Source organism: Lagopus muta, chromosome 13 (assembly GCF_023343835.1).
Source record: "Lagopus muta isolate bLagMut1 chromosome 13, bLagMut1 primary, whole genome shotgun sequence".
Classification (NCBI taxonomy): domain Eukaryota; kingdom Metazoa; phylum Chordata; class Aves; order Galliformes; family Phasianidae; genus Lagopus; species Lagopus muta.
In genome coordinates this window covers 11233359-11252402 of record NC_064445.1, presented here as the reverse complement: position 1 = coordinate 11252402, position 19044 = coordinate 11233359, and the positions used below count along the sequence as shown (strand labels likewise).

The 19044-nt window shown below is 47.7% G+C and overlaps 1 protein-coding gene across 3 annotated transcripts; it reads right to left on the bottom strand.

Moving 5' to 3' along the window:
- Positions 1–1556: 1556 nt before the first annotated feature.
- On the bottom strand, positions 1557–13343 carry LOC125699766 (BTB/POZ domain-containing protein KCTD16-like). 3 transcript variants are annotated; one of them, XM_048959635.1, is made up of 3 exons: positions 13166–13343; positions 8595–8717; positions 1557–2326 (listed from the first exon to the last, which is right to left on the bottom strand). In XM_048959635.1, exons 1-3 carry the CDS (start codon positions 13341–13343, stop codon positions 1827–1829), a joined length of 801 nt encoding a protein of 266 aa, XP_048815592.1. In that variant the 3' UTR covers positions 1557–1826. The 3 variants fall into 3 exon arrangements, with proteins under 3 accessions (XP_048815592.1, XP_048815595.1, XP_048815594.1); XM_048959638.1 differs by lacking the exon at positions 13166–13343 and adding an exon at positions 4703–4831 and having other exon boundaries at positions 8595–9543; XM_048959637.1 differs by lacking the exon at positions 13166–13343 and having other exon boundaries at positions 8595–9543.
- Positions 13344–19044: the final 5701 nt, after the last annotated feature.

Sequence of the window (19044 nt, the reverse complement as noted above, 5' to 3'; positions counted from 1 at the left end):
ATAGAGCTGGTTATGTAAAACATAACTCAAAAGCCCTCATCCACCTGGTTGCACAATACCCAGAAGAATGATCGCTGCCAATACTTAATTAGGGGTAATCATGCCCCAGGATGTGGCTTTTGAGGGCACGCAGAAGTTCTGCTGGGATCCACTGGTGTGGGGCTGACAAACCTTGCTCCATCCATAGGAAGAAGACCCCAAAGCTCCTAGGAAGCTCACCCATCAGCTCATGTTCACCACTTGCAAGCCTGGAGGTTCCAAAAATCCTTGAAGCCCAGCATGTGGTGGTTTCCCCAAAGCAGTTTGCATCTCTCTGTCTCTACAAGTTCCTATAAACACTATCATCGTGTGTCTGTATATAAAAGGAAGAAGAATGTGGATCCAGCCTCCACATCCATCCCCCAAAAGGTCAAGCAATTCGGCCCAACAAAACCTCAACAAACACTCATCGAGCTTTTAATTGAGTTGTTTCTGTTTCATTAAAAAAAAAACAAAACATACTGAAATTCTTCTGTGGCTTTTGCTGGGGTGGGAGGGCTGCCCTGCATGCCCTGCAGTGTGATTGCTGCTGGGGGTTCCTCCCTTATCCTTTATCAGTGGGAGGTTTGGAGGCCGCAGCTGGGGCGGGAGGTGACTCTCCAAGCTTCTACGGGTCCAGAGAGGGGGAGGCTGACCTTGGGATTCTGCTGGGAACCAGTGATACTTCAGGGCAGCCAGAGTCTGTGTTCTGCTGCTCATCTTCCCTGCTCCTCTCAGGATCTTAAAATTCACTGTTTCTGATCAGGGGGGCCAAAGGTGTCATTGACTACCACAACCACATCTGGTGTCTACTCTGTCAGTGGGCAGCAGATCCAGCTGTGCATCCACTTGGCCAATCCAGCACCTCCATCACAAGAACATCCATGAAGTCCTCCTGAGATCTCCAGGACTGCTTGCATTCCAACCCATCATCCACCCTGCTGGGTGGCTGTGACATTGCCCCACTCAGAGCCACCCACCCTGGCCCCTTCTTGGTGCTTATCCACAAGTTCTTACCCAATCCCCATCCGGCAGAAGAGCCCCACATAGCTGAGCTCCTTCCATTCTCCTTTTGAGGTTGGGTTCAGCCATCCAACAACACCTGGATACAAGGAGTAGCCAAGAACTGGCTAGAATGATGGGGATTTGATTCTGATTGGTCTGACTATGGCTCTGCAGGAGATGCACTCTCCCTCTCACTTACTCATTTTTGGCTGGAGCCCCAAGTGTGAGGCTGGGCAGCGTTCAAGGATTTGTGTAAAAAAAGGAAAATATCTGCAAAACATCATGACCTCTCACGAAAAGAAGGTTCTGTTGAATCCCAGCTCTCCAGTTGCAGATATTACAGATGGGGAAGTTTTGCCAAGAACAGAAGGGAGTCAGATACGGAACTTCCATTAATTTAAAGGAAATGGAACATCTAAACCACTTGCACAGCTTTGAGCAGATGAGCTAAACATGTTTGCCAAAGAGATGGGGAGATTTGAATTCCTTTTTGACATCAACTATATTTTATTACTTGAAACACCAGGAAAATTTGTTCACACAAAGATGAGGGCTCCTGCTGTATGGTAGCTTTTCCCCTGGTAATTCTCCCTGGGCCCCCTTGCCTTTTCTATGTCCCTTCACCTATGTTCATACTGTCTGGGGCAGCATGCATCCCTCCTGCCACGTTAAGGAGCATGCTGTCCTAGTTTTCAGCTTGCAACACTTGTTGAAGGAGCAGCCTATACTCCCCACCCCAGGTGTGCCGATGCCCTGCGCCACCCACCGGCTTGGGGAACCCCCAGAGAGCCTCACCGCAGCCCTCACAACTGGTATTTCCTCAGCAGCTCGCTTTGCCACTGCCGTTTCTTATTGGGAAAGGCATGAGGGATCTTGATCTTCCGGAAGTCCTCGATGCACTTCCCCAGCTCGGACTGCAGCGCCTTCCTCTCCTCGCTCACCGCTGCGGCCACAGGGCTGCTCCCGACCCCGTTCTCCTTCACCGCCGTGTGGTCACTGTTACGCCTCTGCCCCATCTGCTTCACTTCCTCCAGCTTCTTCAGCGACTTGGACAAGTCCAGGGTGTTGGGGCGAGCTGGGCATTCTTCAGGGGCTTCTGGACATGGCATGGAGTCTGCAGGGCTGGGGTTCCCCTGCTCTGACTTGGAGTCTCTGCCTGAGATGCTCTCACCTGCGGATGGAGCAGGACTGGGCTCGCTGTGACTGCTGGTGCTGGAGGCTGCAGCATCACACTCACACAGGGTGCTGACAGGGTCCTGCTTCGTCCCTGGGTCTGGTCTGGGCTCCTCAGGGTCACTGCAGGCTGGGGATAAAGCGGAGAGCTGAGAGAGAGTAGGAACATGGCTTGTGATGCCACAGGGCAAAGCGGAAGAGCAGACATGTAAGTGTGTGGGTAGTGTGGTTTCACTGGGCATTTTCCTCTAAAATGTCTAAATTCTTAACCTACTGGTGTTGTTATTGTTTTTTGGGGGGGGGAAGTGGGGAGGAGGGAAGGGAAGGAAGGTTTTGAGCTACAAAGCAGAGTATAAAATATTTCCATTTCAAATCCCTCAATCTAAACTTTGCCACCCATGGAAACAGAAAAACATAAGATCACAGGATATCTTGGGTTGGAAGGGACCTCAAACACCACCAGCCCCAACCCATGGGCTGGCTGCCTCCAGCAGCTCAGGCTGCCAGGGCTCCATCCCACCTGGCCTTGAGCAGCTCCAGGGATGGGGCAGCCACAGCTCTCTGCCAGCAGGGCCTCACTGCCCTCTGAGTAAAGAATGTTTTCCTAACATCTAATCTAAATCTTCCCCTCCTTCAGTTTAAAACCATTTTGCCTTGTCCTATCACTAAATGTCACTTTATTTTTCTCTGAAAACTTTTCTAAAGGGTTATTTTTCCCCTCTTCCTTTCTCTTTTCTTCTTTTTTTTTTTTATTTTGACATTTACTTGAACAGCTTCAGCACAACACTTACCAGAGGTGGAAAGCTGAAATGTCATCCGTCACTGAGGAGCAGCCTTGAAGGCTGGATTTTCTTTGTCACATCTCACCAGGAAGTTACAGGGATGTATCTTAGCCCCACATTCTTAGAGTGATGGAATAAAGTCTCTAAGTTCTTAGACTGCTTTAATCACCTTATCTGCAAGCCTCACAACTGCCTTTGTGGAATGGGGAACCGAGGCAAGGGCAGCGTAAGCTGATGCACTCAAATTCACATAAGGAGCCTATAGCTTAGCTGCAGGCTGAACTCACATCTCTTCCATTCTCCAACATCTTAGCTCCTAGGCCATCCAATGACGATAGCAAACTTGGCATTGCGATTTCTCTCCCTGTGTCAGTACACAACTCAGTCACGACCTTCTGCAAATACAAGCAGCCTAATTCTGTTAGTTTAGGTATGATAATGTAATTTGGGCCATTTCTAGGCGGCTGAGGCACTTTGCATAAATGGACTGGTGAGTCCTAATGACTGCTCTTCAGAAATACTTACTAACTGCCCATAAGCAATTTACTTAGCTTTGCTTTATCTCAAACACCACAGCCTGCTCTGGTATGTTCTCACGCTAACATCTGCACAAATGGTCCTGCACACACTGAGAAGTGCAGATCTCAGCAGGATTTTATTTTCTCTCCACACGATGCTGAAACACAAGCTTCCTCCTGGCTGAACGTCTTGGCCAAGTACTGCAGCCCAAGCATCCACCTGCATCAGCACATGCTCCCAAACTGCTTAGGGCTGGAGGGGAGCCAAGGGCCATGCAGACCTGCAGGGGCTCTCCAAAGAAAATCAGATCCATGCTGGAATTTGCAGGATCCAGCAAGAGGCAGATGACAAGGAACAGATGTTCATCCTTCCCACTCTTCTGCACTGGTCACCAGCAGTTTTCCTGTGCCTGGTACAAGGCACTCGGATCCACGAATCTGTGCCTAAGGCGTGGCATCAGTCCTTCTGACCACAGTTAAGAGTTTTGTGTGCTAGTGATTTCAGGAGCACGGGGACCTCTCTGGAATCTGACCTGTGCACAACCTAACACTGAGGCAGCTCAGTCTTCCAGGATATTGCCTTGCCATTGATCATCTCTAACTTGTCAATGTCCTATCCCTGGAATTGCTCAGGGCCAGGTTGGATGGGATCCTAGGCATTCTGACTTAGTGGGTGGCAACCAGCCCATGCAGGGGTTTGGGACTGGATGGGCTTTAAAGTCCCTTCCAACCTAAGCCTATTCTATAGTTCTATAGCTCTGGACAAATAATTTCATTTTCCCCTGGGCTAAACTTCCCTCACATCGCATTTCTTGTCTATAGCAATATGAACCCCCGTGTCTGACAATATGTGGGTACAGCTCCTGAGATGACCCCAGCACACCTCACCACTCTTCCTGCGTGCTCCTCACACTCAGCTGGGAGAAAGGATCTGTTACACTGACAGATTTTATCATCCTTTTTTAATTTTCTCAGTCTTTTCTTCCTGCGTGACACTTTTGTCTGCTGTAGAGCATCAATTAGAGCACGGAAGTGACACTTCCAAGGCAGCCCCACGGTGCTGCTGGAAATCCTGCTGAGTGCAATTAATGGGCTCCTGCACGTGGCAAGCTCACACGTCGCAGAGAAAGAACACACTGTCCCAGCTCCTTGCTGCTCTTGTGGATAGCACTGTTTTCTTAGCGCTTGACAAGGAGATGAACTCACCATGTGCCATGTCCCAAGCTCACATTGTTTGCTTTGCTCTGTGTCAGTGCCTCCAGCTCCAGAAGAGACCTGAGCCCAGAGGTCCAGCATAGCCCTGTGGCTCTGAATGAAGCATTCCTAGTTTCCTTTCTAGAAAAGAAAAGTGGCTGATGCCAGAGGGATGTTGCTGGGCTTTTAGGACAGATCTGTGTGTTGAGGAGTGAAAAGCAGTTCGTACCTACATTGCTTCCCTGCGCCAATGGGGGACTTTCAGCTCGGACCAGATTGGCTTCAAAGATGGCTCTTCCTCTTCTACTACTTTTTCAGACACCTACGTCTCACAGAAAAGGAGGAACTATTTTGTCCCAAACAAAAGCACTCTCTGAGCTCCTACCAGACAGTCAGACAGAGAGATGGGCTTTAGAGGGAAGCCCTCCCCACGGGCAGAAGCAGAGCTCTGTGCATCTCTGTTTTTGCTCTGTGGTTGCATTTTGTTGCTTCTTTCCTTCCAGATTTTAAATGAAAAACACCACCACCACATAGCTTGGGGTCAAAAAATCGTGTCCCACTTTCTGCACAAGCTTATTCAACTCCTTCCTAGCCTCTTTGGTGTAGCGTGTTGTGACATGGAGATGGAAGAAAGTTTCAGAATGAGCTGGAGGAGCTCACTCAGTTTGCATCCCTGTTTGAGCCTGAAGGAGGTGGGCACGGGCCTGAACCATTTGTTTGAACCAAAGTTTTGCTAGTACTAAAAGTGCATTCAGAAAACATATAGATGCTGCCCCCTTCCCCCCCCTCCCCCCTCCCAAATATTTCTCGTGCAATCTGATGGTGATGGGTGTACCTGCAGCCTACTCATGCTGGATGCAGAATAGCTGCTGCTCTGCCAGCTCCTTATCCCCGTGAATCTCAGGTCTCACCTCTGCCCAAAGTGATTATTGAAAAATCAAGCTGAGCCTGAAAAGTGATGTCTACACTTCTGTCTGTCTCTAATCCCACTTATTTCATCAAAGAAGGACAAGACTCTGTGTAAATAAATGGCTCTGACCCCATCTGCCCACAGCAGTAGCTTCTGCATTCCCAAGAGCCTCAATTAGCCTGGTTGTGCCAGTGAGGCTGCACTAAATCTGCAGCTCTGGTGACACTGTACATGGATTAACTGCTATGGTAACACCAGTAGGACCAGGACAAGCAGCTTTTGGCTTTAAACTTCCCTGCTAAAGACAAAACTCCTCCTATCCCCCATGGGGCAATAAACATATATTGCTCCTACAGTTAAGGTTAGTTTCTGCAGCTGCAACATTGCAGCTAGAAGAAAACCCAAGCTACCCAGTGTGGATCCCTTGACAGATCCAATTCTGCAGCCTTGAAACAATAATCCAGATTGTCCTTTGTCACTCAGGTTGGACTTTGCCATCAGGAGGAGGTTGGGTGGGTGCAGGACTTGGGGATTTCACGTGTGCTTCTGAGAGCTGGCTGCAGGATGAGCAACTCCTCCTGGAGGGAAGGTTTGGCTCTGAGGGGCAAAGCTCTTAGCAGGACCTGCTGGTGCTGATGATGTGAGATGTCCCAGCTGCAGGGAAAATCTTTTCTGAGAATAATGTCTGCCTGCAGTTTGCTGGAGGAGCTGAGAGATGCTTCCTGAAGCACACCAGCAGAGATGGAACCCCTACCTGATGGCCAGCAGTTCTGTCAGGCAGACGCTTAGCAGAATTGCTATGTTTCATTTTACTTTTGAGTCAGTGACTGCAGCTTTATGGCAGGGAGACAACTTGCAACAAGTTTTGTTTAGGCAAAACAGGATGAATTCAGACATGAGAGGTCAAATTACAGTGGCAGATGTTGCAAGCTGCTGCAGCTGCAGCCAGTGGATCCATGCTGACTCACACCAACAAACCTCTGCTCTGGGGAAGATGCTTCAGTGCTGCATGAAGCAAAAGCAGCCTTCACTGTGCACTTCTTGCCAAGCCAATCTCTGCAGGTAAGACTTTCCAATTCCTTGGCAGGAGTCAGTCACCAATATTGCACATGGTAAATACTTTGCAAGAGGTGCTGCCCCACCATGAGGAGCTGCTCTCCCTGTGGAGAGATTTGCAAGCTGGAAGGGGCCAGGTGATTTTTCCAAGGGTATGGACTGGTCTGAGGAATGTCTACCTGAAGCAAACCATCACTAGCTGCATTAGGAACCCAGCAAGAGGAGGTTTCAGAGAAGTGTCAGAATGGATGTCTCAGTGTGCGTTACTGCATTGGTCCTGGGATAATTTGTTCCCAGCCATGGGAAATTATCACTGTATGTGTTCCCAGGTGGGATGGTGGAAAGATGATGGAGGAAATAGAATGTGCAAAAGGAAAAAATGGAGCACAGATATTCAATGTAGTTGAGATTGGTAGGAGGAAAAAGGTTTCTTACTTTTGTGTGTTTTTTGGCTATAAAATACTGTATGGGAACTGCTCAGTCATGGCCTGAACCTCTGATTGATCACCTGAGGTGAGCCATGAGCCAGCCAGAGGAGCACAGGTGAAGGCAATTCACTGTACTGCTGGAAGGGGTGGAGGCTGGCTGCACCCCTCCTAGACCTATTTAAGAGCTGGCTACCAGTGGGGAAGGATCTCTTCTGGAGATCACCTCTCTTGGTGTCTTCTGGTGAGCTCAGCCAAAGGGTAAGCTCTTCCACTAATTCTCTTTTGTGATCGTTGTTTACTTTGCCTAATTCTCTTGATTATATTGTGATTATAACATCTTGATATCTATTGATTATACAATTATATTGTAATTATAACATCTTGATTATACAAATACCGACAGTGGAACATTAAGTCTTTTACAGCTAGAAGTGTATGCCTACTAACTGGGTATCATCTTCACTGGGTGCTCTATAAATGAGCTCAAGAAAGACAGGAGAATCTGGCAAAGCAGCAGCTCTTCATGCTGGGGCCTGCATCTCCATGTCTCTTGCTGGGAGCTTCCACCAAATGGATACTGCTGCCTTCTGCTGTGTCAGCAGATGGCAGGGATTGCTTTGCTGTTTCTCAGGAGATCGGGGCACTCATGTGTGACTGGGAGATGAGTGATCACTGGTTTTGGATGAGCCATCCTGATTGTGGAATTGTCTAAATGCTTACAACCCAGGATATATGATTCAGCCTTTCCATCTGATCTCTGCCATGGCATGTGCACAGGGAAACTTCTTCCTGGAAACAGCTCAGCATGGGAAGTATTTTGAGCATGGGAAAGCGTATGGACATGACTTATAACTTGTATTGACTTATGACATAGTAAGCACACAACAGTACAGATATGTCTGGGATGTGGGATCATAGGCTAGTCTCACTCAGATTGATGTTTCTGAGTGGAGATCTCACACTGTTTGGCCCAGAAGACCCCCTCTGGTGACAAAGCTAAGCTTCATGGTCACTGAGGCTAAACCAGAGCACCCCAGATTCACAGTGATTGAAAACATGGTGAGAAGAAACCCGTGAAGCCTACATACAATGACCCTCAAATGAACATCCCACCTTTGCTACTGATGGGAAGAGGCTTCATTAGCAGTGCAGCACTAACCATAGTTGCTCCAGAGGAGGCATTCCTTCCAGAAATTGCCATGGGACTCACTGAGAGCAAGCTGCCCATCACTAGCTCCAGGTTGGTGTCCCTGCCAAGTCAACTGTAAGCCAGAGGGACTTCTTGTACTCTGTGCCAGCTTGATACGGTATAAAAAGAGCTGGGAGAGAATAGGGTGTGTGAAGTAGAGGAATTGATATAGCAGGAAGAAGAAGAAACTATACACAGGCCTAATAGGAATGCATATCTCTATTCAGAGTCTACTGCTTAGTGCAGGTCCATCAAGGTGGCCAATGCACGGTTCTGCCTGTGACTGCAGGCACCCAGCGCATCAAACAGCACATTTCTCACCTGGAAGTGCTTCTGTTGTGTCTGTCTTGAGGTCCAGGATGGGCTCAGAAGAAGACATGTGTTTTTTAGGGCTCTGCTCTGTTTCTGAAGGCTGGGGAACAGGCAGACTGAGCCAAGAGCTACCTAAAAAAAATCAAGACCAAAAAAAGAAACTCATAGAAAGTGAATGATGCACAGAGAGCAAGGAAGGTAGAGTTGGCTGCACTCCACACATGACCATCACCAGGGCCTAAATGACCTCCCAGAGAACCCTGCTGTGTGCCCATGGTGAAAAGGGGTCTGGGCACTATCTGCTTCAATGCCTCCCAGATCCCTCCTGATGGTAATAGCCCATCCTCTCCATGACCAGGTCTCAGAACTGGATCGTCCCACAGTGCAGTAAGTCCAGACTGCGTCATTTCCTTGGGCTGATCCTGCTCTGCCTGTGACAGTGGCTGTGTTTCTGCAGGATATGCCTGTGGGGACACATCTACTAGAAATCCCCACCCAAATCATTCAGGATTGGCAAATCTGAGCTGCTCATGTATACGTCCAAAGGCTGTGATGTGCACTGAAGTTGTAAGGACACAGTGGGACACACGTGTCTATGGCCCACCGCACACTCTCATCCATGTAGGCCCCCTTTTTACTCTATATGGATGCTGGAGAAATAGGCTTTGCAGACAACCTATCCACACACAACTCCCATGAACCACAGCCCATGAACTCATGGGGCAAAATAAGATGCTGCATCCAGGAGAGGGCAGCAGAATCCCAGCAAGCTCCATGCCCTTTGTCACTTCTGAATTACAGTTGCAAACTCTTTCCTGAGCTGTAAACACAGCTTTTTACTCTCTATGGCAATATTCTTCGCCCAGACACTCTGGAAAAGTTTTTGTGGTCACCATGTTTCAGCAGGCCTATAAACGGTTCTAGTTAATGTCCCAGAGTAGCTATTGTTGCACCCTTTTCATTGCAGGAACGCTGTGCAGTCCCAAGTTGAGATGTGGAGGAGGAAGTCTGAGCTGAACTCTGTGCCACGGGGCCTTGAAACACTTCTGGGTGCTGCGTGGGTTGAGGGCAGAATTCAGCTCCTGAGCCATCACGGTGCATCATGTCCTTTGCTGGCAGACTTGTCCCCTCTTCTATGGGTTACAGGAGCGTAGGACATGGGGAAGAGCGTCTGCTCCCCCCATATGAGACAAGGGAATAAAGCCCTGAATTCAGGTCCTGACACATATGTAGAGGGGAGAGAGTTTCTGATGGAGTCAGACCTGCAAGGCTGAGGCTTCTTGGTGTGCTTTAGTGACCCCAGGATGCAGCACCAGGCAGAGTTGTGGTTCCCTGTGCTGTCATGCAGCAGATGAGAGCAGCTGTGCAAGCCAGCTCTTATTAAAGATTTAAAAGGCAAGCTGTCAGCAGTGCTGCTAAGAGGTGGCTTTTCCTGTTATAGCTCTATCCTTCTCTAATACTAATAGGATTTGAGGGAGGAGGAGAAGCAGCAGTGTGCCGGCCAGCAGAGGGTGAGTGCTTCTCTGTGCAGAGGCTTTGCACACCTGAAAGTAGATCTTTCTAATTTTTCTTTATTGTCTGGAGGCAGAGGGGAGGTAGCAGTCTCCATGTCTTTTTCATAATTATATATGTTTTTTGTTGTTGTTGTTGCAAGGGGTCAGTAAGGACTATACTGAGCCTTCTGCCCTGTGTCCATAGAATCCTCCCTTGTGTCCTTCATGGCATCCCACTGAAACCCCTTGTGTCAGTCTGGATGAGGAATTTCTATGGGAGAGAGCTGCCCAAGATTTCAGCCAGCAAATACACAGAGATGTGGAGGCAGTCAGGTCTGAATTCAGATGGAAGAAAAACCCAACCTCAGAACGATGACATACAACTCAGAGCCCTGGGAGTTGTTGTACTGCAGAGTGCTCCAGGCATAGGAGGGATTTCATGTGTTAATAGCAATGACTTCAACACCAATTAGCTTAGCCCACTCTTCAGTCAATGCCATACAAACATATAGACAGGCTGTATATCGCAGGCAGTTTATGGCTTGATTGAAAGTGATGGCTCTGAAGCCAGTACTTGAACCAGTAGTTCAAGTCATCGTAATTCATGTGCTGCTTTCTGCCTCCCATGCTCGGGACACAGCAAGTGGCTGGAGCTCTTGGTGCTGGCCCTGGGTTAAAGCCTTCTTTGGCAATGGGTGAAGCAGGACAGGAGAGGGGATGGGGAGAAATGCTAGGAAATGAATTCTCCCCTGGAGTCAGCCAGAGTTTGAGGAAACCCAGAGCCTGCCTTGTACATCTGCCAGGACTGATTCATGAGGATGTACTTATTAAAGAAATACGCATTTATTGCTTGTTCCCTGCCAATCTCCTTCCACAAGGAGTCAAATCACTCCAGCAGAGAAAACAGAAGTCCCCCTGCTTTCACTGATACTGGTGCAGAATGAGGCCACCAGAGCAGGGTCACCTGTTTCTACTGGTGCCAAAGCCTCAGGTCCATTAAGAACACCTCTCCTGAGCTAAAACTTCATGTCCCAACCCTCATCAAAGCACAGCCTCAGCTGTGAGATCTGAAAATTTCACTTCAGCAGTGAGAAGGTAGCAGAAAGGACTGTGCTATCCTGGCTCAGGTTTTCCACCTACCTAGCTGCTTCCTATCTCTAAGGAAAACTCAACTTGTCTGGCCTTGTTACTCTCCATTTTTTGCCAAAATTCAGCTACTGTTTGCCCTTTTGTATGGAAGACATCTCCCCACCCAAATGCTTCTTGTTCTTCCACCGTTTTATGGAAAACGATCTCAGTCATGGTCCCTGCGTGCAAAGTGGAAGGTTCCTTCAAGAGCATCAAGGAATCGCTTGTAAGGAAGCAATGAGGAAGGATTGGGAAAGTGCTTTCCAGAAAGACTGTACATTGGAACGTGCTGTTCCCTGGCAGTGTGTCCAGCACAAAAGTGGCTCCAGCTGTCTTTCTTTACACCAGAATATGCATTTCTGTATCATTTCCAGGAGTCACCTTTCAGAAAGCAGACCCACAGGCGATTTCCACACAGTGCTCACTTCCTCTCTTGTTACTTTTGCCAAGAAGAAATTCCACACACTGATGGTCTCACAGGGAGATTCCAGGCAAGACTAGGAGACTGCTCAGTGTGCTGACCAAGCTGGGGACATCAGGGGCAGGAAAGTGAAAGAAGAAGGTGCAATGATTGCAACCCTTAATATACTGGGAGAAAGAACAGCAGAAATCCTTTCTTCAAGCCAAATCAAATGTTCTGCTCAATCCCAAAGGGAAGAGTTCATAAAGAGCAGGGGATGAGGATCTGGGTCACCCACTCTGTCAGATGCCTTGGCCATGTAGCACAGATCTGTGTTTCTATCATCCAAGCAGAGTCTCAGCTTCTGGGCAATAAGAAAGGGAAAAATGTCTTCTTCACCTTTTCCTTTATCCAGAAGTTCTTTTCCTATTTTGCAGAACCTCTGTCCAGCCTGATCCAGATGAGTCAGTCAAAACAGCAACTTACTCCCAGTGTGCCCCTTTGTCTTGGAGTTTTCCACCAGATTTCCTGTTTTTAACTTTTCTTCTAATGTCAGTTTGGGGAGCTGAGGGCCACAAAACCACTGCAGCTCTGTAATGATCTGAGCTAAATCCTATCCCAATACACAGAAACGCAGTATGCAGACCCTTATGCCATGGGTCCAGCTCCTATGTTCAAGTGCACATCCAGCCAGAGTGGACAGCAGGAGCATCATTATCTCTTTCCAAAAGAAGTCATTGAAGGGTGAATAAATTTTCAGAGAACAGAAACCACTTCACCCCAAAACTGAGAGGAAGTCTTGAAACTGCAGAGTCCTCTGCCTACTTTACCTTTTTCTCACTCTTTGTGCCCTCTCAAAGAGAGTTTGAGACCAAGGCATAATACATTGGAAAATCTGCCAGAGTCTGATCCAGCCTGGGGAAGCCTCTCTTCCATGTTACTTCTGAAATTTTCACCTTTCCATTTCCTATTAGGAACATAAATCCTCTGGATAATGACTGTGGTTCAGACCTACAGCCTTTCCCCAAAGCCAAGGAATGTGTGGAAAGCATTTCCCTGTGTGTCAGGAGTCAAGTATGGGCTGAGAAATGCAATGCAATGGAGGCACTGTGCTTTCAAGGGAGATACAGTGTCTTTCAACTTGTCCTGTTGGTCTCCATCTCCATGTATACATGCTCACAAGAATGTCTTACTGAGGATCCTCATTCATATACTAAACACACAAGAGATGGTTACATCTCCCTTCTGCATCCTCTCCAGCCATCCTTGTTCTGATCAGCCTTCAAAGAGATTAAAACCCAGTATTTGGGAAGATTTTGATGTCCTTATTGAAATGTGTTGACTTGGCTTCACTTTCGGTCTCAAAACCAGTTTATTCAGCAATACAACAGTTTAGATGACATCCTGCAAGTGGGATGAAGGTCCTATGGCCACCAAGCACTGAATCTCCTGGGAATCAGGAGCAGCACAACAATATTACTGAATCTGGGCTCCTCAAGCCCTCCAAGACCATCTTCACCACCCAGCCTTGCCCTGACCATCCTTTGGGGTGCCTTTACCTGGGAGGCTGAAGTGCCTGGAGAGTTGCCTGGAGAGCTGTCCTCGCACGACAGGACCTGGAGAAAAGGAAAAGATATGGGTCTGGCTCTCTGCTTCACTATGACAACACTGGTGACTTCCCTTCAAAAAAGCACATCCCTTGGAGGGGTACAAGGAAAGGGAAAGAGCACCCATCATATGAAAAATGATGTCCAGTGAATTTCCCTTGGATGTGCACTGTGATCCCAGCCTGGTTTTACATGGTTTGTCATGAAATGCCTCTGATAGGTAATTTGATGCATCCCTCTAGAGCACTTCATATAATTTTGCAGTAGTGATTAAGATGAGACCCTACCTTAACCGAAGAATAGGACCACCAGCTCAACCCCCTCTTATTATTTCATTTGAAGAAATGCCCTTGCACAAGCTGGAAATGACCATTTTTGAAGGGAAGATGTTTGCCAAAAGCATCCTATAGGAACAAGAACAAGGCAATGGACTGCATGGCATCCCTGAGACAAGGGAGATGTCTGAGCAGGTGGATATCCCTCCAACCCAGTCCCCTTGGCACCCCTCAGTACATCAGCACCAAAACCCCTTCTAACAAGAGAGCTGTGGAGAGCAGCCAACAGTTTTCTCCTTAGAAAGCTGTAGGATACAACCAGCTGTAGGGTACAATCAAACATTTTTGTGCTTGTTGAGAAGGTGAATGTCTATGGGAAAGCCCCAAATGGTGTCATTTAGTTTAATCACAGAAGAAGATCACACTGAAAAGAGACATCTCTCCCTCTCTAGCTTGAGCTGGTTGCCATTGGAAAGAAATTTTCCCTAGAAACACATTAATGCAATGTGGGACTCAGGCTAAAATTACACTTAATCTTGATATATTGTTTGAAAAGAGAAAAACAGTATTTCATTTTAAGCTGCAGAAGGAAACACATTTTCATATGTCAGAAAAGGTATTTTTTCAGTGCTATTTCCTGTATTTTTGGTGTATTTGCAACTAGTCTTAATTAACACCTGCATTTTTTTCAGCAAATACATGGTTCAACTGAACACGTTTGCAAGGATCCATTCAGGAACTGGAACTGATGTGGTACGCAGCAAGCAAATTGAAATAGTTATTAAAGGCAGAGTTAAAAACCGTCTGCATGCTCCTAATACACAGGGCAAAAGTATTCATCTTATGATAAGTCAACAAAATAGTGGATAATGGAGAACAGTTAATACATTTTCCTGAGTGCTTTTTGATAAAGACCATCAAAGAGGCTTTTAAGAAAACTCAATTGCCAAGGGGGGATTGTCTGGCTTCCGCAGTGTATTAAAAGCTTATTAAGATGGAGAAAAGAAGAAATGGAATCAAGAGTTCATTCTCGACATATAAATAATATAATAATAGGACATCCCTGAGAGTCCATTTTAGGATGAAATCTTTTGTTAACGATGCAGGGGAAAGGGCAAACAGTCAAGTGGAAAATTTTTACAGAGAGCAGAGAGTAATATCTGCTGGCTGAGGCCAGGGAGGCTGTGTGGGGACTTAACGAAGGCGCGCTAATGAAAAGCCTGCCGACAGGTTAATTGAAACTCTGGGCAGTGAAAAGCGATGCGTGTGGGAGGGCATAGCTTGAGATTTTCGTGCACTTCGGTGGGTTTTGAATTAGAAAAATACAGCAAGACCCCGGGGCTGTGCTGGGCAGATGAGGAAATGCTGGCTAAGCGCTCTGAGCTGGTTGTGTTGGGCACAGAGAAGAGAAACCACAGAAGATCTATGCAAAAATACCCTCAGGGAATAGAGCTGGGCTCTAATTTTGGCCACTTCCCCTCGGGACAGACAGACAGGAGTAGTGTCTGCCCAAAGCTGGTTGTGAAAGGCACAAAGGGGTTTTTACACTTGGGAGGGTGAGATAGGAGGAGCATGAGAAAACAAGTAAGGAGGGAGTTGATGGGGGAATTGCTATAATCATAAAAACACATGGCTTTTAATGGGAAAGCCCTTTAAGGAGGCTCTCCATCCCCAAATTAGGTTAGATACAAACTGACATGATAGGAGACAGAAGCCAAGATGCTAAGGGGTGCTGGGCATCACCACAAGCTGAGGTTGGGATCCTCCCAGAGCAGGGCCAACACAAACCGTAGGGATTTTTCATGGGGTTTCTTCCACCTCAATCTGAAACATCTCTGCCAGGCACAGCCAAGGGCAGGACACAGAGCTGGGCTGATAAATCCTCTCCCAGTCTTTCTCTTTAATGTATTAGTTTGCATTTTCAGTCTGCTCACGTATCATTTCTAGATAGGTCAGGGCACGTAATCCCCCTAGGTTTATTCATTATTAGAAAGCTTTTCAGTTTTCCCTTAACATCCTTTGGAGCTGATGTGATTACAGAATACGTCCTCTGGGACAGGAGTGGGAATTCTGTGAGGGTGGTGCAAAGGATGGAGGTACTCAGAGGAGCTGAGAAAGGGCAGCAGATGAGTGGAAAAGCCAGCAACACTTTAGAACCCTACTGCTATTATATATTTTTTATATATACATATATATATATATTTCCCCTGTATTCTTAAAGCACAAGCAGTAGCTCCCAGGTCTGCTCCACCATCAAGATTTACTCAGTGCAAATAGTTCTTTAACTCCACATCCTGCACTCAGAGCTCCTGCACGTGGAAAAGTTGATTTCTGACACCATGCCCACAGAGAGCATCCTGCTTTATTTACAGGAGGGACAACATTCCCCAAGCAACCATCCCCGGGTGTTGGTGATTCTGGACCCAAACTTTATAAAGGGGCAAAGCCAGGGTGATTCCCCCCAGCCATTGTCTGTAGAAGAATCAATCAGAAAAATGCAACCTCACGGAGCTTTAAGGTTGGAGCTTAATCCCTTTAAATCAGTGTCACTGTACTCCCAGCCACTGATTATTTAAATAATGGCTTGATATTTTTAAAAATTTGTTTTTAGTCCTCAGAAGAAAAAAAAACCAAACCACTGGATTTTTTTTCAGATGTGAAATGGTATAAATGGAAAATCACAACTGTACTGTTTTACATCTCCTTGCTGGCTATGCAGGTCGGTGCCCTCACTGCAGGGAAAAGCTGGAAAAGACTGGTAAACAGAGGTGGGATTGCCCAGAGTGAAGACATGCCTGCCAAAGTCTCCAAAGCTGATTTTAGCCTTCTCCCTGGCAATGCTAGGGCAGGAGAGGGGCAAAAAAAAAAAGAAAAAAAGTACTGTTAGCCTTTCAGATGGTGTGGTTTTGGTGGCCCTGTGGTGAGCTATGGCTTCTCCTTTGAAAAAGGTGTCGAGGCAGAGAAAACCAGCAGTGCTTTGTGAAGACCTGGAGGAGAGATGATCTGGGTCATAACTGGAGTTCTTGCACTGCATCCCATGGATGTGAAGGGTCACTGCTGCCCAGTTGCTGGGCTGTAGGAGAAGCAAATGCCAGCACCAGCACATGTGGTTCAGTGACTGCAGAGCAAGCTGCGGGTTGTGGTGGCAGGAAAGCCAGGACAGCCTGGAACTCCTTGAAGAGCTCATGAAAACATGTTCCCTCTGAGTTACCTGTGTTCATAGACAGGCACCATGAATCACATTTGGGTGCTGCCAGTTGCCTGCTAGAGCCTTCCAACCTCTGTTTATTATGCGTTTTGAAATCTGTGTGTGTCCCCCACCTGTAGCTCATTTCCTGCAGGCACCAAGGAGATGCAAGCTCAGATAGGGCTGTGGACGCAGGTGGGGTTAAGCAGAAGACATAGGCAACAGTGGCATGGGTTAAGCAAGCAGGTGCTGGCAGAGCAGAGGAAGTGAGGGTGATGTAAAACAGCAAGATGAAAGATACAGCTGAAACGGAAATGAGAGTGCAGCATCTTCTCAGTGACAGTCATGGGGCTTCTTATGGTCTACCCCAGCCAGGCTGTGGGCAGAGAGCATCCCTGTGATTCCCTAGCAGCTCTGGAGCTGCTGACAAATGAGAGGGGATGAGTGGATTCACAGATGTGTTCTAGGGGAGCACTGCTGGCAAATGCTTGTCCAAATTTATCCAGAGGAGACACCAACCCTCCCCAGGGACATGCCTCTGGTGCTGCTGGAGCTGATAGGAGGTGTTAGTAACGCCCAGTCACTTCTCTGTGGCGACCTCAGTGTTTCTATTCTCAGCCCTTCTTACCCTGACCTTACAGTACAACTGATTACCATCCATTTTATAATTAAACTTAGCCTGATGCTGAACTGTTTTCTCGTCATCTTCTTTCTAGACTAAACAAAGCCCATTTCTTTAGCATTTCCTAATAAGCTATGGTTACTAGACCTCATCACTCGTACTTGGATTGGACTTCCTCCAGCTTGTCAACATCCTTCTTACTCTGGTGGGCAGTATGTTCCAGTCCCAGTGCCAGGCTGAGGAGAACATACCCATGTCTCCCACCATCAAGGCTCCTGCAAACATTGCTATCTGGCATGCATTTTTCTGCCAAAGTCTCTCCCCCCTGATGCATGCTAAACAAAGCATAAGCCTTTTCTCAGCTCTGCTTTCTGCTTGATTTTGCCCTGTTTTACACCTGAGTGACTGACGTTTTCTCAGCTTCTCTGGAGAATTCCTATCCTGTTTCTTTTGGGCAGATCAGAGCATCCCATGCATTGTACATGGGTTACTGTCCCTGCCACCAGCAGAGCTGCTAATGACAATATTGATTGCAGCTGGTCTGCAGGCAGACATCCTGCTTGTTGCTCCAGCAGCGTCTGCTCAATTCATCTAGACCAGGTTTCTCAGCAGCAAAACCTTGCTTAGGAGAGAACACCAGGGTGTAGTTCCTGTCCCACAGCAGGAACTTCTGCTCTGCCCCTCCCAGCCCATATTATCTGTACCTACGCCTAGCAGGGGCGGTTTCAGGCAGGAAACCTCCAAATGACAGTGAGACAGCTGGGGAGAAGTGCTGAGCACTGAGTGGGTGGGAGCTCTTCTGCAAATATGAGGGGAGGGCTGGGGTCATACTCATGGGCTCCTATCATCAGCTTGAGTGTTTTTCTTCCCAGCCATCTGCTGCGTGTGCCCTCCAGCTCCTGAACATCAGCACCTAAGTCCTGGCACACATCATGGCACAGGTGATGGAGGCCGTTGATGCCCATTCCTGGATGCTTGGGCTACATCAGAGCAATCCGGACCTGCCAGCCCAGACTTAGCTCAAAATCATGAGCACCAATCCAGCCCATACAGAGGTCAAAGCTCCAGGCTCAGCCTTAAGCTAAAATTATTTATTCTGGATTATTTATCTTTTTCCCTCACTGTCCCTCCTCCACAGTCCAGCTACACTGAGAGTTCGCAAGGTGTGCTCCCAGCTAACGAGGCTGCTTCTGTCTGAGATGCCCTAAACCACCTCTGTCCTCATCCTGCAGCAGGGGCAGGCCCCACAGACTCCTGGCACAACTGGTTTCCCTGCTGACCCCGGGTCTCCAGATTACTGTGAGTTGAGCTCATGCCGACAGCTCCCAGACAAGCGGCTTTCTCAGGAAGCGCCATCCTGGAAAATGCAGCCCCAGAGAAAATAAACTCCCCCGAGCCACAGAGAATGACCCGAGCCTGCAATTTCTCCCTTGCTGTCTGGAAACGACTGGGGTTTTGTTTTCCAAGAGATTAAAACACAGGGTAGGGATGTTATTTTAGGGAACGGCTGAGCCCCATCAAACCTCGTCCTGTTTGTGCAGATGCAGAGCTGGGCTGGGCTCCAGGCCACCGTCCTCCCCCCGCAGGGATGGCTTTGGGCTTTGGAAAAATGACGCACAGAGGCACAGAGGGGGCTGCTTTGCAGGTGGTGCTGAGCTATTCCAGCCACTGAGCACAAATGTGATTGCAAACACATGAAATCCTCCCCCTGAAAAGCTTGTTTATACCTGGAATTAATGCTGGGGAT